Source organism: Scyliorhinus canicula, chromosome 24 (genome assembly GCF_902713615.1).
Source record: "Scyliorhinus canicula chromosome 24, sScyCan1.1, whole genome shotgun sequence".
Taxonomy (NCBI): Eukaryota; Metazoa; Chordata; class Chondrichthyes; order Carcharhiniformes; family Scyliorhinidae; genus Scyliorhinus; species Scyliorhinus canicula.
In genome coordinates this window covers 25,744,941-25,766,336 of record NC_052169.1, presented here as the reverse complement: position 1 = coordinate 25,766,336, position 21,396 = coordinate 25,744,941, and the positions used below count along the sequence as shown (strand labels likewise).

Genomic DNA, 21,396 nt, shown 5'->3' with positions numbered 1-21,396 from the left:
CCTGTCGTTCCCACCCACGATCCCCCCTGGCACTCTCCCCCATGACCCCCCGGTACTCTCACCCACCCCAGTACTCTCACCCACGACCCCCCCCGGCACTTGCACCACCATCAATTTCCTCAGCCATTCCTACTAGCTCCAGCAGTACCCCACCCCTTGCCTCGCCAGTCCCCGTCACCATAAAGGGGCAGGTTTAGCTCACTCAGTTAAATCGCTGGCTTTTAAAGCAGACCAAGCAGGCCAGCAGCACGGTTCGATTCCCGTACCAGCCTCCCCGGACAGGCGGCGGAATGTGGCGACTAGGGGCTTTTCACAGTAACTTCATTGAAGCCTACTCGTGACAATAAGCAATTTTCATTTCATTTTCATAGACCCATGCAGTTTCAGCGCACTCAGCTACCCACATATAGTCAAAGGTTCAAACAGGCAGTTTTATTGAACTGTGAAAAAATTACAGCAGACCATAATTAGCTCGAGGCCAGGAAGCACAAATGACTTTCAATCAGCACTGAGAACACATTAGGACCCAGCCAAGCAGATGTGAGCAGGGATAGGAGGTAGATAATAATCATATCGAGGCTGGAGCAGCACATTCGGATATGCAAGGCGGGAGATAGTTTCCTGGCCCTTGTTTGCGTCCTTGGATGATGGCCTGTGTAATCCTAACAGGAAACACAATATCTCACACGGATATTAATTTGATTTTTAACATTTCTGTATGAAAATATTCAGTCAGGTTTTTTGATATGCAAGTTCTAAATACAGCAATTTATAAATCCATAAATGCTTTCCTGGTCACTGCGTTTAACTTCATCACAGGAAATCACCGTGGGTTTGCATGTTTAACAGCATTTATAAACTTTCCGAGTGAGAAACAGAAATCAAGCAGTGATTTACTGCTAAAACATCCCCACTCAGTCACATCAACTGAAGAGGTATATCTTTAAAAATCATTGAGGAAACCAAACACGCAGTTAGTAAGACATTCATGAAATAAAATATATTTTACGGTGGCTAGCACAGTTGCTTCACAGCGCCAGGGTCCCAGGTTCGATTCCCGGCTTGGGTCACTGTCTGTGTGGAGTCTGCACGTTCTCCCTGTGTGCGCGTGGGTTTCCTCCGGGTGCTCCGGTTTCCTCCCACAGTCCAAAGCTGTGTGGATTAGGTGGGTTGGCCATGATAAATTGCCCTTAGTGACCAAAAAGTTTGGGTTGGGTTACGGGGATGGGGTGCAAGTGCAGGCTTGGATAGGGTGCTCTTTCCAAGGGCCAGTGCAGACTCAATGGGCCAAATGGCCTCCTTCAGCACTGTAAATTCTATGATTCGGTCTTGCAGGATTATCTCCCTGAATGTTCTCCCTGTGTCTGTGTGGGTTTCCTCCGGGTGCTCCAATTTCCTCCCACAGTCCAAAGAAGTGCAGGTTAGGTGGATTGGCCATGATAAATTGCCCCTTTTTAAAATATAATCTTTTATTGTCACAAGTAGGCTTACATTAACACTGCAATGAAGTTACTGTGAAAATCCCCCAGTCGCCACATTCCGGCGCCCGTTCGGGTACACTGAGGGAGAATTCAGAATGTCCAATTCTTCTAACAGCACGTCTTTCGGGACTTGTGGGAGGAAGCCGGAGCACCCGGAGGGAACCCACGCAGACACGGGGAGAACGTGCAGACTCTGCAGACAGTGACCAGAGGCCGGAATCGAACCTGGGTCCTTGATGATATGAGGAAGCACTGACAAGCTAAATTGCCCCTTAGTGTCCAAAAGGCTAGGTGGGGTTACTGGGTTATGGGGCTAGGGTGGAGGCGAGGGCTTAAAAGTAGGCGGCTGTTTCCAAGGGCCGGTGCAGACTCGGCACAGACAGTGACCCAAGCCGGGAATCAAAACTGGGACTCTGGCGCTGTGAAGCAACAGTGCCAACCACTGCGCTACCGTGCCGCCCTTAGGTTAGATGGGGTTCCAGGGTTAGGGCAGGGTCATGGGTCGGCTTGGCGGGCCGAATGGCCTCCTTCTGCACCGTCGGGATTCTATGAGTCCATGATTCTGGAATAAACTAAGCCCCAAACAGAAGTGCTTGAATTTGGTGACCAAGTTCAGCTCAGCTGTTCCTTTGATACAATTCTCAGGGCTCACCAGGCAGGATGGAAACAAGTAAAGTGATAACCAGTGAACACACACCACTTTGTGACATTCATGATCAGTGTTCTGCCTAGATGTGAATAATCCCACACACAAAGGGACACAGCAGGAAGAGCTGGATCAGAGACACTGCTTCCGAGCCGAAATACGACAAAATCCAATTCAAACAGAAATTAAAAATGGCAGCACAGCACCAAGTGGTCGTGAAAGGAAATCAAAACTTAGTTAAACAAATCAAACATTGAGACTGGTGTGGGAGCTGTTGTCACAGCGAGTTAGTCGTTGGGGCATTTTGCTGACTGCGTTATGTGAGTACGAGCTGCCATTTTGACTGATTGATGGTTGAGGATTGTTTTTCTAAACACAACACAATTGAAAAATCAAAAAAGGAAATAAATTCAAGTGATTTTGCAATCTCACGGGAGTTCAGGTCAGAGAGTTGGCAAACATTGCCGCCTGTTAGTGGGGCAGAATTAACTCCAAATCTCCATCGGCATGCTATGCAAGTTCTCTTTTAACCGTGGGAATTTGAAGTAGAGTGGAAATTTGGTGCAGACCCGAAGAGGTGCTCTTTGCTTTTTCTCCTTGCTTTGTAACTTTTAAATCTACTCTGTCTTTTAAATGTACTCTGTCGATTATAGAACATAGAACACTACAGCGCAGTACGGGCCCTTCGGCCCTCGATGTTGCGCCGACCTGTGAAACCATCTGAAGCCTATCTGACCTACACTATTCCATTTTCATCCATATGTCTATCCAGTGACCACTTAAATGCCCTTAAAGTTGGCAAGTCTACTACAGTTGCAGGCAGGGCGTTCCACACCCCTACTACTCTCTGAGTAAAGAAACTGCCTCTGACATCTGTCCTATATCTACCACCCCTCAATTTAAAGCTATGTCCCCTTGTGTTGGTCATCACCATCCGAGATAGAACAGTCCAGCAGAGTACAGGCCCTTTGGCCCACGATGTTGTGCCGACCATTTATCCTAATCTAAGATCAACCGAACCTACACCCCTTCAATTTACTGCTGTCTATGTGCCTGTCCAAGAATCGCTTAAATGTCCCTAATGACTCTGACTCCACCACCTCTGCTGGCAGTGCATTCCACACACCCACCACTCTCTGTGTAAAGAACCGACCTCTAACATCTCCCCTATACCTTCCTCCAATCACCTTAAAATTATGTCCCCTCGTGACAGCCATTTCCACCCTGTGGGAAAAGTCTCTGGCTATCCACTCTATCCATGCCTCTCATCACCTTGTACGCCACTATCAAGTCAAAATATGTATGCATTGCATTCCCAAAGCTTGAAAACAATGACTACTATGAAAGCTGCTCCTCGTGAGCCGGCACTCCTGCAGTCAAAGCAAACCTCCAGAGCTTCCACCCCTCCCTTCCTCACTCTGTAGGGAGCCTCCTCCTCCGCTCTTTCCTCGGTTACAGACAAGTCATGCTCCAAATGTCCCTCTGATCACAACCTCCTTTACACGGAAGTGTTTTACGCTATCTTAACCCCACACTCTCCATCATGTTCCCTAAAACACTGTAAAACATTGTGAACACTTTCCCTGCCTCACAAAGCCTCATCAAGCCTCGTGTTGGCCATCACCATCCGAGGAAAAAGACTCTCACTGTCCACCCTACCTAACCCTCTGACTATCTTATATGTCTCTATTAAGTCACCTCTCAGCCTTCTCCTCTCTAACGAAAACAACCTCAAGTCCCTGAGCCTTTCCTCGTAAGACCGTCCCTCCATACCAGGCAACATCCTAGTAAATCTCCTCTGAACCCTTTCCAAAGCTTCCACATCCTTCCTATAATGTGGTGACCAGAACTGTACGCAGTACTCCAGGAGCGGCCGCACCAGAGTTATGTACAGCTGCAGCATGACCTTGTGGTTCCGAAACTCAATCCCCCTGCTTATAAAGGCTAGCACACCATATGCCTTCTTAACAGCCCTATTAACCTGGGTGGCAACTTTCAGGGATTTATGTACCTGGATGCCGAGATCTCTGTTCATCTACACTACCAAGAATCTTGTCATTAGCCCAGTACTCTGCATTCCTGTTACTTCTTCCAAAGTGAACCACCTCACACTTTTCCGCATTAAACTCCATCTGCCACCTCTCAGCCCAGCTCTGCAGCTTATCTATGTCCCTCTGTATCCTATAACATCCTTCAGCACTATCCACAACGACAGCGACCTTTGTGTCATCTGCAAATTTACTAACCCATCCTTCTACACCCTCTTCCAGGTCATTTATAAAAATGACAAACAGCAGTGGCCCCAAAACAGATCCTTGCGGTACACCACTAGTAACTGAACTCCAGGATGAACATTTGCCATCAACCACTACCCTCTGTCGTCTTTCAGCCAGCCAATTACTGATCCAAACCTCTAAATCACCTTCAATCCCATATTTCCTTATTTTCTGCAATAGCCTACCGAAGGGAACCTTATCAAACGCCTTGCTGAAATCCATATACACCGCATCAACCGCTTTACCCTGATCCACCTGTTTGGTCACCTTCTCAAAAAACTCATGATTATTCTTTTGTCTACTGTGTATGTTCCCTTGGCCGCAGAAAAGTACTTCTGTGGGCCTCCTCCAAATCCAGGGGCCCCTGGAAGGACCCAGCCCCCATCAGCGTGTTCAGCATCATCACCACATAGGCCGCTAGGTCCGACCCCTCCAGCCCCTCCGCGAGGCCCAGGATCCGTAAATTCTTCCTCCTCGGCCGGTTGTCCAACTCCTCGAACCGCTCCTGCCATTTTTTATGGAGCGCCTCGTGCACCTCCACCTTCCCCACCATGGCCACGACCTTGTCCTCCCTCTCGGCGGCTTGCTGCTGCAGCTCCCGGATCGCAGCCCCCTGGGCCGTCTGGGTCTCTATCAGCTCCCTGTTGGTTACCTTGATGGACTCCAGCAGCTCCACTTTCATCTCCTGGAAGCAGCGCAGCAGAGTCGTCTGGACCTACTTCTTCAACTCTTCAAAACGGTCTCCGGCCGCCATTTTGTCCTTTGGGTCCTGATTTTTCACGGGTGTTTTCTCCTTCGATTCTCTCCCTGCCCCGCTCCTGGTCTCCACCATGGGACCTCTAGGGCGACTCCTGGCCTCCTCCCACGTCGGGATTCGCCTCACAAGCTCCGTTGGGCGCCTTTAAAAAAGCCCCAAAGTCCGTTTTTTCCGGGAGCCTCCGAACGTGCGGCTCAGCTGGTCATTGCCACTACTGGAAGTCATCAAGTGTTTTATATGTTTAATTATTAAAATTATTAAAATTATTAAAATTACCCTGCTGAGCATGGTGGTTAGCATAAATGCTTCACAGCTCCAGGGTCCCAGGTTCGATTCCTGGCTGGGGCACTGTCTGTGTGGAGTCTGCACGTCCTCCCCCTGTGTGCGTGGGTTTCCTCCGGGTGCTCCGGTTTCCTCCCACAGTCCAAAGATGTGCGGGTTAGGTGGATTGGCCATGCTAAATTGCCCGTAGTGATCTAATAAGGTTAAGGGGGTGGGGTTGTTGGGTTACGGGTATAGGGTGGATACGTGGGTTTGAGTAGGGTGATCATGGCTCGGCACAACATTGAGGGCCGAAGGGCCTGTTCTGTGCTGTACTGTTCTATGTTCTAAATGAAAAAAAATAATGAAATGAAAATCGCTTATTGTCACGAGTAGGCTTCAAATGAAGTTACTGTGAAAAGCCCCTAGTCGCCACATTCCGGCGCCTGTTTGGGGAGGCTGGTACGGGAATCGAACCGTGCTGCTGGCCTGCCTTGGTCTGCTTTCAAAGCCAGCGATTTAGCCCTGTGCTAAACAGCCCTTAAAATTTGAACGAAATTATTTTTAGAAACGAAAACAAGTTAAAAAGCTGGAGTAAAGTTATGGATATCACAAAAAAATCATCCAAAATAATTGAATACTTTAGATAGTGTGAGCAGTCAATATTTTGACTAGCGATCTGCAAATTGTCCTCTGTTTCACCCCGTACCTTTGGGTTTCCGCCACCTTCCTTGGCCGCATAGAGCATTTGCAACGCAGACTCTGCCAGAGTCTTGGTTTGGTCCAACACGGTCATCTGCTGCTGATGGTCAAGGAGTTTTGATGCCACTCCGATGGACGCCACAGTCAATGGTTCAAAGTAACTGACCAGCTGAGTCACCTGGAGATAACAGAGCGAGGAAAAAAAATATCGATATTGTCACAAACTGGAAGACCTTGCTGGAACTAAAAACATGATACACGATGAGCTGGTGCAAAGACCAGCATCGATCTGCTCATTCTGTATGGAGACAACCACAAGACCAGGGATCGATCATGGAGGACTGAGATGCGGAGAAATTACTTCATTAAAAAAAAAGGGTGGTCAACCTTGGGAGGGTTGAGGGTCCTTCATCGCTGAGTATAGTCAAGACTGAGTTGGAAGATTTTTGATGTCTGAAGGAATCAAGGGAAACGGGGAGTTGGCGGGAGAGTGGTGTTGAGGTGAAAGGTAGAACCACGCATAGAAATTAGAAACAAGAGGAGGCCATTCAGCCCTTCGAGCTTCTTCCGCCATTCATTATCATGGATGATCATCAAATTCAAGACCCTGATCCTGCTTTCCCCCCATATCCCTTTAGCCCAAAGAGCTATATCTAATTCCTTCTTGAAATTACACAATATATACTTCAACTCTTTCTGCGAATTCGACAGATTCGCCACTCTCTGGGTGAAGATATTTCTCCTCACCTCAGTCCTAAAAGGTTTACCCCTTATCCTCAAACGATGCACTTGATCTGGGCTCCCCCCTCCTCTGTCGGGAACATTCTTTCCGAATCTACCCTGTTTAATCTTGTTGGAATTTCTAAGTTACTATGAGGTCCCCTCCCCTTCTTCTAACTCCAATGAATATAATGCAGACCGATTTAGTCTCTCCTCATATGACTGCACCGCCATCACAGGAATCAGCCTGGTAAACCTTCGCTGCACTCCCTCCATAGCAAGAACATCTTTCCTGGTTTAGCTCAGTGGGCTAGATAACTGGTTTGGAATTCGCCAGCTGCACGGGTTCAATTCCTGTACCAGCTGAGCATTCTGAATTCTCCCTCTGTGTGCCCGAACAGGTGCCGGAATGTGGCGACTAGGAGCTTCTCACAGCAACGTCTTTGCAGGGTTAATGTAAGTCTACTTGTGATAATAAAAAGATTATCTTTCCTTAGATAAGGACATCAAAACTGCCCACAATACACCACGTGTGGCTTCTATACTATTGCAGTAAAACATCCCTTGTCCTATACTGAAATCCTCTCGCTATGAAGGCCAACATACCATTTGCCTTCTTTACTGCCTGCTGTACCTGCGGGCTTACTTTCATCAGCGACTGATGCACGAGGACACCAAGGTCTCGCTGAGTATCCAGCTCTCTCAATTTACACCCATTCAAATAATAATCTGCTTGCCTATTTTTGTTACGGAAGTTGATAACCTCACATTGATCCACATTATACTGCATCTGCCATGCATCTGCCCACCCACTCCGCCTGTCCAAATCCCGCTGAAGCATCTCTGCATCCTCCTCACAACTCACCCCCCACCGCAAATTTGGAAATACTACATTTAGTTCCTTCGTCCAAATCATTAATATATAATCTGAACAGTTGGGGTCCTAGCACAGGTCCTGCGGTACCCCACTAGTCACTGCCTGTCAATCGGAAAAAGACTATACTCCCTACGTTAAGTTAACTGATCTGTGGTCCCGTTTCACTCTCTGCCTCCCTTTTTGAATATTAGCGACCCTCCAATCTGTCGGAACCATTCCAGAGTCCAAAGAATTTTGGAAAATGTCCACCAATGGATCTACTATTTCTTGGGCCACTTGCTCAAGTACCCTGGGATGAAGATTATCAGGCCCTGGAGATTAGACCGCCTTCAATCCCATTCATTTCCCCAAAACCATTTTTTATTAACACTAATTTCCTTCAGCTCCTGACTAATACTTGTGTTTCTCAGAACCTCCGGTACATCATTCATGTCTTCCTTTCTGAAGACAGAAACATAGAACAAATTTAGTTCTCGGCCATTTCTTTGTTCTCCGTTATGAATTCCCCGTTTCTGACTGTAAGGGGCCTACATTTTTTTTTACCAATGTTTTTGTCTTTACATAACTATAGAAACTTTACAGTCAGTTTTTATGTTCCCCATTAGTTTGCTTTCATATTGTATTTTCCCATTCTTAATCAATCTCTTGGTCTGCCCTTGCAGAATTTAGAACTACTCTCAATCCTTGGGTCTATTGCGTCTTGCTGATTGGTATGCCCTTTCTTTGAATCTAATACTATCTCTAATTTCCCTTGTAAGCCATGTTTGGCCACAGTTCCCTTTCTACTCTTATGCCAAATAAGAATAAACAACTTTTGGAGTTCACCTATCCGTTCCTTGAATGCTGCCATTGCCTGTCCACTGTCCTTCCTTTCAGTAATGTTCCCCAGTCCATTATAGCCAGCTCATGAAAAATGAAAATCGCTTATTGTCACGAGTAGGCTTCAATGAAGTTACTGTGAAAAGCCCCTAGTCGCCACATTCCGGCGCCTGTCCAGGGAGGCTGGTGCCTCATACCATCATAGTTACTTTATTGAGGTTCAGGATCCTGGTCTCAGAATAAACTACTTCACTATTCACCTTGATAAGAATTCAACCATATTATGGTCACTCATCCCCAAGAGATCTCTCCCGATACATTGCCAACTAATCCTTTCTCACTGCACCACACCCAGTCCAAGATGCTCTGTTCCCTTATTGGTTTAACGCAGGGGTGGGCAAACTTTTCCGTGCAAGGGCCACATTCAGAAATTCACAATTTTAAAGGGCCGCATAGTATATTAATTAATAGTCCCGGTTGTAACCAATTAGCGTGCGGCATATACCTCAGCACTTCCCCCGGCGGCATCCTGCCTTTAGCCCTCTTTTTCTCTACTTTTCAAAAATGGCGCTTCACCCGGTTATGATTCTGGGCGCCTCATATAGAACAGTACAGCACAGAACAGGCCCTTCGGCCCTCCATGTTGTGCCGAACAATGATCACCCTACTCAAGTCAACGTATCCACCCTATACCGGTAACCCAACAGCCCCCCCCATTAACCTTATAAAAAAAAAAATTAAATTTTTTTTTATGACTTGATCTTGGTGGGCCGCATAAAGACCTTATGGGCCGTAGTTTCCCCACCCCTGGTTTAACGTATTGGTCCAGAAAACTATCCCTTATTCACTCCAGAAATTCCTCCTCTATTGTACTCTGACTAATTGGAGTTACCCAATCCAGGTGCAGATTAAATTCACACATAATCACAGATGTTCCTTTATCATATGCTTCTCTGATTTCCTGTCTCATGCTATTCCCAACATTACCACTGCAGTCTGGTGGTCTGCATTCCACCTCTACGAATATTTTTTGCCTTGTGGTATTTCTTAACTCAACCCAGACAGATTCCACGTGGTCTGTTCGAATATCTTTCCTCAATGTTGTATCAACAAAGTGTCACAATCGTGCAGAATGACGAGCGATGGTCCACCCCATCTCCTATTTCTTACCTTATGGCCAAGTTGCGCAGCTTCTCCTCGAGCAGCCGTGGTTATTGGGTCAATCAGGTGCCCGATTTCCTGCACGGTCGAGCTCATCTGTTCCTGCAATGCCTGATGGACAGAGAAAAACCCAGAAAATTCTTTGAAGAAGAGAGCCGGGAAAAAAGCAACAGATTTCCGAGGAGCAGCAAAAAGCGCCTGCTTCAGTTTCCAGCTGAACTTGGTGAGCAGGCACGGCCAGGGTTTAGAGAACCCCAAAGTGTATCATGGAGTTCACCTGACCCACGACTTTTAATAGATTGTGGTATGGGGAGCACACGGCCCACTCTACAGGTGTGGTACAACAGAAATGGAAAAGTATTTTTTTAAGCAAAACAATGTTTATTCTATGAACTAAGTTAACCTTTTTAAAACATAGTGAACATCTTAGCAACCATCAATTCAAATACAACCCCCAAAGACTACAACACTAAATAATCCTTAAATTTCCTTTTCACATCCATGAGACAAAAACGATTTTACAGAAGCAAATCAGGTTTAAATTCTCTACTGAGAGCAGTTATCAGTCTGAATTCACCAAATGATCTAGAGATAGTCTTTACATGGCAGAGAGATCAACAGTACACCTGCTTTGTCTGGCTTCAGCTCCAACACTAAAACAAAACCAAAAAAGAAAATCACAGACACACTCGGGCTTTTCCTCAAAGCGAAACTAAAAAGCAGAGCCAGAGCTCAGCTCCACCCACACTCTGACATCACTGCAGCCAGAGCTCAGCTCCACCCACACTCTGACATCACTACAGCCACTTGAGCAGACAAACATTTCTCATGACACATGCGAACGTGGGACTGTCCAAAAGAGAGTACTGAATCAAACTTTCTCCTTCACCCCCCATCGCAAACATCCCGGGCTGGATTCTCCGCAGCCCCGTGCCGAAATTGCATTTGGCGTGTGGGCGGAGAATGCAATTTCACAACGAAATCGGGCCCGGCGATTCCCCGGGACCCGAGAATCAGCGTGTTTGCGGACTACAACTTTGTGTTTCATGATTACCAACCTGTCAGGAATTGGAGGCATCTCTACTCACTGCTGCAATCGCTCCTCATTATTATTTGGACATCTCAATTCAATTCCCCTTTCACCATCTCTACTCTGAGCCAGGAGAATATTCCCAATCTCTCTACGGAAGCCCCGTGGCCGGGTCTTGCCCATTCTTCCTGAAGTGCGGTGCCCAGAGTCGGACACCATACTCTCCAGCCAGATATTGCTAATGGTTTCGAAAACCTCCTTGATGTTGTACTGCAATTGTCGATTTATATTGCCTAAAATTGAACCACAAACACTTGCAATATTTGAGCGTATCAATCTCCACGTTCTAGCTGCTTTAAGAGAAGCAACATCCAATAAACAGAAGGAGATTGGCCATTTAAAACAGAAGTTAAGATCAGAAAGAAACAGGAGGAGGAGGTCATTCAGCCCATTCAATAAGATCATGGTGATCCAGGATTCTGGAACCTTAGATACAGAAGTCTGTCCCCCATAAGCCTGAACTCCATTGTCAATGCAAAACCTGTCTAAGTCAATCCTGAATATCTTCAATGACCCACCCCCTCTGTTCCCTGTGGAAGAGAATTCCAAAGATTAAAGGCCCTGTGAGATAAGAAATTCCTCAATTCTGTCTTGAAAGGGAGACCTGTTATTTATACAACTTCAGTGCCCTGTTTCTAGAGTCCCTCACAAGACAAAACATCTCTTTGCATCTACTCAGTCAAGCCTCTTGGGATCTTATATGTTTCAATAGGATCTCTCATTCGTGGGTTTCCTCCGGGTGCTCCGGTTTCCTCCCACAGTCCAAAGGTGTGCGGGTTAGGTGGATTGGCCATGATAAATTGCCCGTAGTGTAAGGTTAATGAGGGGATTGTTGGGTTACGGGTATAGGGTGGATACGTGGGTTTGAGTAGGGTGATCATTGCTCGGCACAACATCGAGGGCCGAAGGGCCTGTTCTGTGCTGTACTGTTCTATGTTCTATGTTCTCAACCCCAAATGAGTACAGGCCCAACATTTCCTTCAAGATAAACCCCTTCAACCCAGGAATTAGCCTAGTGAACCTCCTCGGAACTGTTTCCGATGCAAGTATATTCTTCCTTCAGTACCCTGGGGCAGCAGGGTAGCATGGTGGTTAGCATAAATGCTTCACAGCTCCAGGGTCCCAGGTTCGATTCCCGGCTGGGTCACTGTCTGTGTGGAGTCTGCACGTCCTCCCCGTGTGTGCGTGGGTTTCCTCCGGGTGTTCCGGTTTCCTCCCACAGTCCAAAGATGCGCGGGTTAGGTGGATTGGCCAAGCTAAAATTGCCCGTAGTGTCCTAATAAAAGTAAGGTTAAGGGGGGGTTGTTGGGTTACGGGTATAGGGTGGATACGTGGGTTTGAGTAGGGTGATCATGGCTCGGCACAACATTGAGGGCCGAAGGGCCTGTTCTGTGCTGTACTGTTCTATGTTCTATAAGGTAATGTGATGGCAGAGGTTATCAACAGCGCTAGCAAGCTGCACTCACTCAGCAATCACCTGCTGACGGACACTCAGTTTGGGTTCCACCAGGGCCATTCTGCTTCTGACCTCTTACAGTCTTGGCCCAATCATGGACAAACGAGCTGAACCTCAAGAGTGGCTTTTCGCAACACCAGAGTAACATTTGACCAAGGGTGGCATCAAGGAGCCCAAACAAAACCGGAGGCTCCAAGACTCTATGGAGTCAATGGATATCAGGTGGAAACACTCGGCTGGTTGGAGTCATACCTGGCACAAAGGACGATGGTTCCAGGACATCGCAGCTCCAGGACATCATTGCAGAAGTCCCTCAGGGTAGTGTCCTAGGCCTATCCATCTTCAGCTGCTTCATCTATGACCTACTTTCCATCGGAAGGTCAAAGGTGGCAATGTTCATTTATGGCTGCACAACGTTCAGCACCATTCACCACTCCGCAATCCATATCTAGATGCAGCAAGACCTGGACAATCTCCAGGCCTGGGCTGATAACTGGCAAGTAACATTCGCGCCACACACGTGCCAGACAATGACCGTATCCAACAAGAGAGATAAGAGATCTCTCCTTCTCAAAATAGAGTATCCAGACATCTCTGTAAATCAGATATTCCTGAGTGTTAACTGTATTTAACAGCTGGATTTGTGAAGTACTGTGGCCATCTAAAATGGCCGTCCGAAAGGATGATGGGAATAGTGGTCAGGTTGGGACTCAGACAGGACACAACTTGTATATATTGCAACCAACAACTCAGACTCATACAGAAACCCACATCTGCTAGAGGCCACTCCCAGGTCTCCCCAGGACAATGGACTTCAGATTGAAACTTAGTATTAGCAATAGACTAGGGGGTGCCTATTTATCTTATTTGGGAGTGCCTACGTGCCTTGGACACTAACAGTCATGACCGACTAGTACCCGCCCAGCCATCAAGGTACATGCCCCTAATTGGCCAGAATCAATTTGGGTGATTGAAATCCTATCGATCCATTGGATCCCTACCTGGGAACGCCCAAAAGAGCGCGAAAGGTTGGAGGATACGAGGAGCTGTGCTACCAACATTCTGTCTCTTTGGGGGACCGGCTTCTGTCATCCAACAGGAGCACATCGACCAGGGAAGTTCAAGGACCCGCAATCTCCACCTGAAAGGCGACACTCAGCCTCAATGAACCAGACAACCTCCAGCCGCCACACGTGGGGAACCAGATAAAGGCCTCATCTACCCAGCACAGGGCAGGTCACTTGGAAGTTAAGTTGAGGTTGTTTAAACTGCTAGATATACTCTAAGATGTTGCAGTGTGTAATTTATTAAGTATAGAACTAATCCTATGTTCAACAATAAACTGTGATTATACTAAATACTGGTTGTGTGGTTATTTGTCCAACACACAGAACACACTCGCTTATGTAGCATTGTGGTTAGCACAAATGCTTCACAGCTCCAGGGTCCCAAGTTCGATTCCGGCTTGGGTCACTGTCTGTGCGGAGTCTGCACATCCTCCCCGTGTGTGAGTGGGTTTCCTCCGGGTGCTCCGGTTTCCTCCCACAGTCCAAAGATGTGTGAGTTAGGTGGATTGGTCATGATAAATTGCCCTTAGCGTCCAAAATTGCCCTTAGTGTTGGGTGGGGTTACTGGGTTATGGGGATAGAGTGGAGGTGTTGACCTTGGGTAGGGTGCTCTTTCCAAGAGCCGGTGCAGACTTGATGGGCCGAATGGCCTCCTTCTGCACTGTAAATTCTATGGTGGTTATTAATAGTGATAAAGATAGAAGTAAATAGACAGAGCAACAGGACCCAGCAAAGTTCATACTCAATTTGTCATCAGTGTGAATATTTTCACAGGTTCACTGGAAAGGGTGTTCAGTCAAATGTGGGCACAGAATAAGAAGCAGCTTTCACTCACATCAAACAACTAGTGACGGCATTGCCAGTGCTGAGGTGCCCTGATGTCAATGATGAAGTCACCCTGCAGTTCAATGCCAGAGAACCAGGACTTTGAGTAACCCCATGCAGCAGTGAACACGCAGCCTGCGTTCGTGCCTCCAGGGTAAACTAAATGACACTACACGCAGATTGAGAACATGTGTTCTTTGCTCATCAGCGTTTTCGTCAGCACCTCGTTGCAAGAGACAAAGTGATGTGGTCGGGTCTGACCAAAAGCCGCTTCCTCAAGCGGTTTCTGGTTTCCTCCAAAGTGAAAAGGATGTTTCCGTATGTGTAGCGATATAGTGCAGCACAAGCAGGGGAAACCATTGATGGCATGAGCTGCTCTCTCTTTAAAGAAAGTTGATGATGCTCATTGAAAGTGAAATCTTCCAGATTCAACAAAGAACAATACAGCACAGGAACAGGCCCTTCGGCCCCCCCAAGCCTGTGCCGATCATGTGTCCTATCCAGACCAACCGCCTGTATCCTTTTATACCCCGTCTGCTCATGTCCCTGTCCAGATAAGTCTTAAAGGTCGTTAACGTATTTGCCTCAACCACCTCACTCGGCAGCGCATTCCAGGCCATCACCTCTGTGTAAAAAATATCCCCCGCACGTCTCCACTGAACCTTTCCCCCCTCATCTTGAACTTGTGCCCCCTTGTAATTTTAAATTCTGCCCTGGGAAAAAGCATCCAACTGTTCACCCTCTCTATACCCCTAATAATCAGGTTGTCCCTCAGCCTCCGTCTTTCTAGGGAGAACAATCCCAGTTTATTCAATCTCTCCTCATAGCTAATACCCTCCATACCAGGCAACATCCTGGTAAATCTTTTCTGTACTCTCCAAAGCCTCCACATCCTTCTGGTAGTGCGGTGACCAGAATTGGACACAGTATTTCAATGTTCTATATAACTGTAACCAACGTTTTATATAACTGTAATCTAAACAAAACAGCATTAGCCCAAACTTTTACGACGCTTTAATTGCACTTCTGGCACCTAAAAATATTCAACCCAGGATACTTTAAAAACATGATTGCAGCAGTCAAACACACACTAAGCCAGGTTTTGAATCCTTTTTGCACCAAATAACTATAATATAATATATCTGAAATTCTTACATTCATTACATGAGGTGATGGAATGATACCCTCCAGATCTCTTCCAGACAATGTCTGCAAGGATTTGAACCATCCCAATAGATCCAGGAGCCCTGAACACCCAGAGAAAGATTAAAATTGACATTGACAAAAATGAAGAACTTTGAAGTACTTCCGTTTTGTCAGTGTCCCCGATCTGTCCAGGCCCCTCTGGCGAGGCTGATGTATTAACACACATCATTGAGAAAATGCGGGCTCTCCCTGTGCATGGCAATTACCCGGGATGGTTCCCGCTGCTATAGGATGATATGGAGGCCGCTCACGCTCCACGGAGAACAGGCATTTTGGACTTTACCTCCAGTGAAATGTCATCTCTAGTTGGCAGATTCTGGCTGATGGCGGCGAGGGAAGCTTGTTCAATCTCCCGGATGCACTTGTTGATGTTGTCGATCGAACAATCACATTCCCGCTGGCCTGGAGCTTTATCCCTTGGGCAGAAAGACAGGTTTGAGCAACTACAGCTCATCCACATGTTCCAATTTACACCTTCCTGGAGTGGCACCTTCAACACTGGCTAAGCTCCCCACTATGGGACGGGAGGGATTTTGTGATTACAGCTGAATACGAATCAGAGTACAGTAATGCATCGTCAAAAGTGTTAATGGACTACTGTCACAGTACCTGTGAGAACTTTAAATTACGAAAGGTACCAAATGGGAAAATATAGATTTATTCCTGTCCAACTCAATGTATCAAATGTTGTTCGGTGAGTATCATTTTCACCTCCCCGCTATGTACACATTCTGTTGTCGATTTACGACACAGGTAATTGTACACACAGTGCTGGAGGCAGAGTGAAATGAACAGGTATGGCTCCCGAACTCATTCTGCAGACAAACAATTATCCAGGTGGACGTTCAATCTCAGCACCAAGTTGCGATCTCAAAGTTCATTGCTGGACTGGGCATCATTTTAGTCAGAGGGTTGAGGGAGAGGGGGGGCGGGGGGGGGGGGGGGTGGTGGGGAGAGTGGGTGGTGGGAGTGGGTGGTGGTGGGGGGAGTGGGTGGTGGTGGGGAGAGGGGGCGGTGGTGGTGGGGAGAGGGGCGGTGGTGGTGGGAGAGGGGGTGTAGTGGTGGGGAGAGGGGGTGGTGGGAGAGGGGGTGGGAGAGACGGGGGGTGGTGGTGGGAGAGCGGGGTGGTGGCCTGGTGGAGAGAGGGGGGCTGGTGGTGGTGGGGAGAGGGGAGGGGGCTGTGGTGGGGGAGAGGGGTGTGGTGGTTGGGAGAGGGGGGGCGGTGGTGGGAGAGGGGGGGGTGGTGGGGAGAGGAGGGGCTGGTGGTGGGGAGAGAGGGGTGCGGTGGTGGGGCGAGAGAGGGTGGTGGTGGGGAAGAGGGGGGTGGATGGTGGGGGAGAGGGGGGTGGTGGGGAGAGGGGGGGAGGGTGGGAGAGAGGGGGGTGGTGGTGAGGGAGAGGGGGTGGTGGTGGGGAGAGGGGGGTGTGGTGGGGGAGAGGGGGGGCGGTGGTGGTGGGGAGAGGGTGGGGTGGCTGGAGAGAGAGGGGTGTGGTGGGAGAGAGGGGGGTGGTGGGAGAGGAGGGGGTGGTGGGGAGAGAGGGGGTGGTGGGAGAGAGGGGTGGTGGTGGGAGAGGGTGGTGGTGGGGGAGAGGGGGTGGTGGGGGAGAGTGGGTGGTGGGGAGAGGGGGTGTGGTGGGAGGGGGCGTGGTGGGGGGGAGGGGTGGTGGTGGGGAGAGGGGTGGTGGTGGGGAGAGGGGGTGGTGGTGGGGAGAGGGGGGGGTGGTGGGGAGGGGGTGGTGGTGGGAGAGGGGGGGTGGTGGTGGGAGAGGGTGTGGTGGTGGGGAGAGGGGGGGTGGTGGGTGGTGGGGAGAGGGGGTGGTGGGAGAGGGGGGGTGGTGGTGGGGTGAGGGGTGGTGGTGGTGGGAGAGGGGTGGTGGTGGTGGGGGGAGAGGGGGTGGTGGTGGTGGGGAGAGGGGGTGTGGGGGAGAGGGGGGTGGTGTTGAGGAGAGGCGGGTGGTGGTGGGGAGAGGGTGTGGTGGTGGTGGGGGAGAGAGGGGTGGTGGTGGGGAGACGGGGGTGGTGGTGGGGCGAGGGGGTGGTGGTGGGGAGAGGGGGTGGTGGTGGGAGCGGGTGGTGGTGGTGGGGAGAGGGGTCGGTGGTGGGGAGAGGGGGGTGGTGGGGAGAGGGGGGGTGGTGGTGGGGAGAGGGGTGGTGGTGTGGGGAGAGGGGGTGGTGGGAGAGGGGGAGTGGGGGTGGTGGTGGTGGGAGAGGGGGTGGTGGTGGGGAGAGGGGGTGGTGGTGGGGAGAGGGGTTGGTGGTGGGGCGAGAGGGGTGGTCGGTGGTGGGGAGAGGGGGTGGTGGTGGGGAGAGGGGGTGGTGGTGGGGAGAGGGGGTGGTGGTGGGGAGAGGGGGTGGTGGTGGGGAGAGGGGGTGGCGGTGGTGGGAGAGGGGTGGTGGTGGGGAGAGGGGTGGTGGTGGGGAGAGGGGGAGGGGGTGGTGGTGGGAGAGGGGTGGTGGTGGGGAGAGGGGGTGGTGGTGGGAGAGGGGGTGGTGGTGGGGAGAGGGGGTAGGGGAGGGGATTGTGGGGTGGGGGGTATGCTCTCCGCTGTTTCTGTTTTGTCTGAGTCAAGGGGGCAGAATTAAGAGGAAGGGTCAGCAAAGGGAGGCACAGAGGCCCGGCGTCCAGATACAGCTGCTCCCGGAGCTGGAGACGTGAAAACATAGGTGCAATTCACATCCAATAATACAATTCAGAGCAAGGTGTTCCGCAGAGTTATCAATATTCACTCACCTGATGGAGGTGATGAGGCTCTTAATGGAGTCGGATACCGTGCGGGAATGTCCGGCCAGTATTGACCAGGTTGGTGGGTCCTTTGGGTTGATTGCCAGCGATCGGGCACTTCTGATGAGGGAGGATGAGCTGTCCAGCATGGATCGGGCAGCTAAAAGTATCGGTTCCTGGGCCTGAGCGCCCTGCAGGAAGAAATCCAGAGGAGACGTGGAGCGTTAAGACATTGCGGAGATACACAATCAACTGTAACGACCGTACAGCCTCCCCGAACAGGCGCCGGAATGTGGCGACTCGGGGCTTTTCACAGTAACTTCATTGAAGTCTACTCGTGATGACAATAAGCGATTTTCATTTCATTTCATTTCAGAAGCTTCACTCAGATCCTGCTGACTGTGTCACATCGGCGAATCAATCATTCTACAAAACTCTCTGCTGCTCTTGAAAGAAGCCCTTTCAACTGCTCCCTGAATATTAATGGCCAGTATCCCACATGGGGTTGAGTCCTCCTCACACAGTCCCCCGTCCAGCAACATTGGTCTGCTGCTGTAGTGAAGGATCAGAAACCTCTACCCAGAGAGCGATGAGAATGTGGAATGTGAACCACAGATATATTTATAATAATCGCTCATGGTCGCAGGTAGGCTTCAATGAAGTTACTGTAGAAAACCCCTAGTCGCCACATTCCGACGCCTGTTCAGGGAGGCCGGCACGGGAATTGAACCCGCCTTACAAGCCAGCTATTTAACCCACTGTGCTAAACCAGCCCCTTGGGGGAATTTAAGGGGAAACTCGGTAAACACGAGGGAGAAAGATACAGAAGATCATGTTAATGGAGTGAGATGAACATGGGATAAGTGTGGAGCATAAACACACCATCAAGACTCACTTGTGCAGCCTATTTCCCTGCTGTTAATCCTACTTAATATAATTCTACAAAGGGTGACGAATGACACTCGGTCACAAGTTAAACATTCAGTTCTCGTATTCTGTCAACTTGCAGTAAAATATACAAACCACTTTGGCAGCAATCTGGGTGTCCTGGTACATGAATCAGGAACTGTTAGCTGTGCAGCTACAGCAAGTCATTCAGAAGGTAAATCAAATGTTCTTGTTTATTTTATATTTTTCCACAAGGATGTTGGTCAGACTGCATCAGGAGTACTGCGTTCATTTTGCGTGCATTAAGAATTGATGCAATTAATAATAATAATCTTTATCGTCACAAGTAGACTTTATGAAAATCCCCTAGTTGTCACATTTTGGCGCCTGTTCGGGTACACAAGAGGGAAAATTCAGAATGTCCAAATTACCTAACAGCATGTCTTTCAGGGGTTGTGGGAGGAAACCCAAGCAGACACGGGAAGAACATGCAGACTCCGTGTGGTAGTCAGTATTAGAGGTATTACGGTATCCTGAATAATGCTGTAAGACCATTGGTGTGGGAGGTACCTGAGACTGCTATCTCATTGGTGAAGCCTGCCTGCTGGTTCCGCCCAATAAGGCGGAGTATAAGAGCCCGAGTCTCCCCAGCAGCTGCCTTCTGCACCTGCGCTGCTGGGGGAAACATCTAGTGCCTTCAATTGTCTCCAATCTCGCTTCTGGAGTTATGGATCGAGCATCAATTTATTGCACTAGATTTTAATGAATGGATCTCCGAATCAAGCTGGAGTGTCTGCAACACAGCCCCCACGCGGCAAACGCAGCAGCAACGTTCAAACATTGGCTGGCGTGTTTCAATGGGTGCCTCAGGACGGCCACAACTACACCCACAGAGGACCAGAAATTGCAAGTTATGCACTCAAGAGTGAGCCCAGAAATCTACACCCTCATCGAGGATGCGGACAATTTCGAGGTTGCGATGAATCTGCTAAAAGGATACTATATTCTCCCTGTAAACCAGGTCTACGCCCGACATCTACTAGCGACAAGGCGACAAATCCCTGGGGAATCGCTGGAGGAGTTCTACCGTGCGCTCCTGGTGTTAGGGAGGAACTGTAACTGCCCGCAAGTTTCAGCCAGTGACCACACAGAACTTTTGATCCGGGACGCATTTCGTTGCTGTCCTCCCGAATCAGTCAGCGGTTGCGAGAGACAGAGAGACGCTAGGCCTCAAGGAGGCTCGGGCCCTTGCCAGCTCCCTAGATGTGGCATCTCAAGATGCCCGCGCTTACGGCCCCGAGCGCGCGGCTGCCCCTTGGGCAGTGTGGAATCCCCCCCCCCGCTTCCGACTCTGAGGCATCCCCCATCCCACAAGCTTGTGCTGCGAGACTGCCAGGCAACCCCGGGGGGCCCCGCTGCTACTTTTGTGGGCATGCCAAGCACCCCCGACAGCGCTGCCCGGCGCTCCTCCACCTGCAAAGGGTGCGGCAAAAAGGGCCATTTCGTGGCGGTATGCCAGGCCCGAGCGGTCGCTGCGGTCTCCGGGGTGGAATCGGGACCGCCACCACAACTCTCTCCACGAGCCACGTGCGGCCAGCGGCCGCCGCCATCTTGCTCCTCGGATACCACGTGCGATGGATGGGCGCCGCCATCTTGGCTGGACTCTCAGGACCCCGACTCAGATGGCCGCACAAGCCCGAGGAAAATCTCCAACTTCTGCCAAGACTCGCCTCGGTGACCCTGGACCAGTCTCGGCCCCGAACGCTCTCGACTGCAACGACGACCGTGCTCATCAACGGGCATGAAACATCCTGTCTGATCGACTCCGGGAACACAGAGAGCTTCATACATCCCAACAGGGTCAGGCACTGTTCTCTTCCCATCCACCCAGTTAACCAAAAAATCTCCCTGGCCTCCGGGTCTCACTCTGTAGAGATCAAAGGGTTCTGCGTAGATATGGGGGTTTGATGGATGGGGGTTTGATGGCAAGCCAAGGCCCAAAACCAAACTATAAATAAATGCCTATAAACATGTGCCTCGGCCATATTGGGGAATGTAAAATATGTATGCTGGCTAAAGGGGGCGGCCACAATTATTGTTATGAAGATGCTTACCTGTAAATATTAATGTAAAAAATTTTTGTGTTTTCCTTTTTTTTTCTCTCTCTCTAATAACTTGTAATTTGTCATATATAAAATATGAAAACTCAATAAAAAAAATTTATAAAAAAAAAAGGGTTCTGCGTAGCGAACCCCACGGTCCAGGGAAGGGAATTACCGACTCTACGTCCTTCCCCACCTTTGCGCTGCCACGCTCCTAGGGTTAGATTTTCAATGTAACCTCCAAAGCTTAACTTTTAAATTCGGCGGCCCTATAACCCCCCTCACTGTCTGCAGCCTCGCGACCCTCAAAGTCGATCCGCTTCCCTGTTTGCGAACCTCA

At 49.4% G+C, this 21,396-nt stretch overlaps 1 protein-coding gene across 1 annotated transcript in view; it reads right to left on the bottom strand.

The window, feature by feature from the left end:
* LOC119956733 (talin-2) overlaps nucleotides 1-21,396 on the bottom strand; it is a 369,765-nt gene that overhangs the window by 78,782 nt on the left and 269,587 nt on the right. Inside the window, exons 35-38 of the mRNA XM_038784070.1 lie at nucleotides 18,076-18,257; nucleotides 15,628-15,760; nucleotides 9,710-9,811; nucleotides 6,131-6,301 (exon numbers count right to left, since the gene is read on the bottom strand). Of these exons, the coding sequence (XP_038639998.1) occupies nucleotides 6,131-6,301; nucleotides 9,710-9,811; nucleotides 15,628-15,760; nucleotides 18,076-18,257 (588 nt within the window). The remainder of the gene's footprint in view (nucleotides 1-6,130; nucleotides 6,302-9,709; nucleotides 9,812-15,627; nucleotides 15,761-18,075; nucleotides 18,258-21,396) is intronic.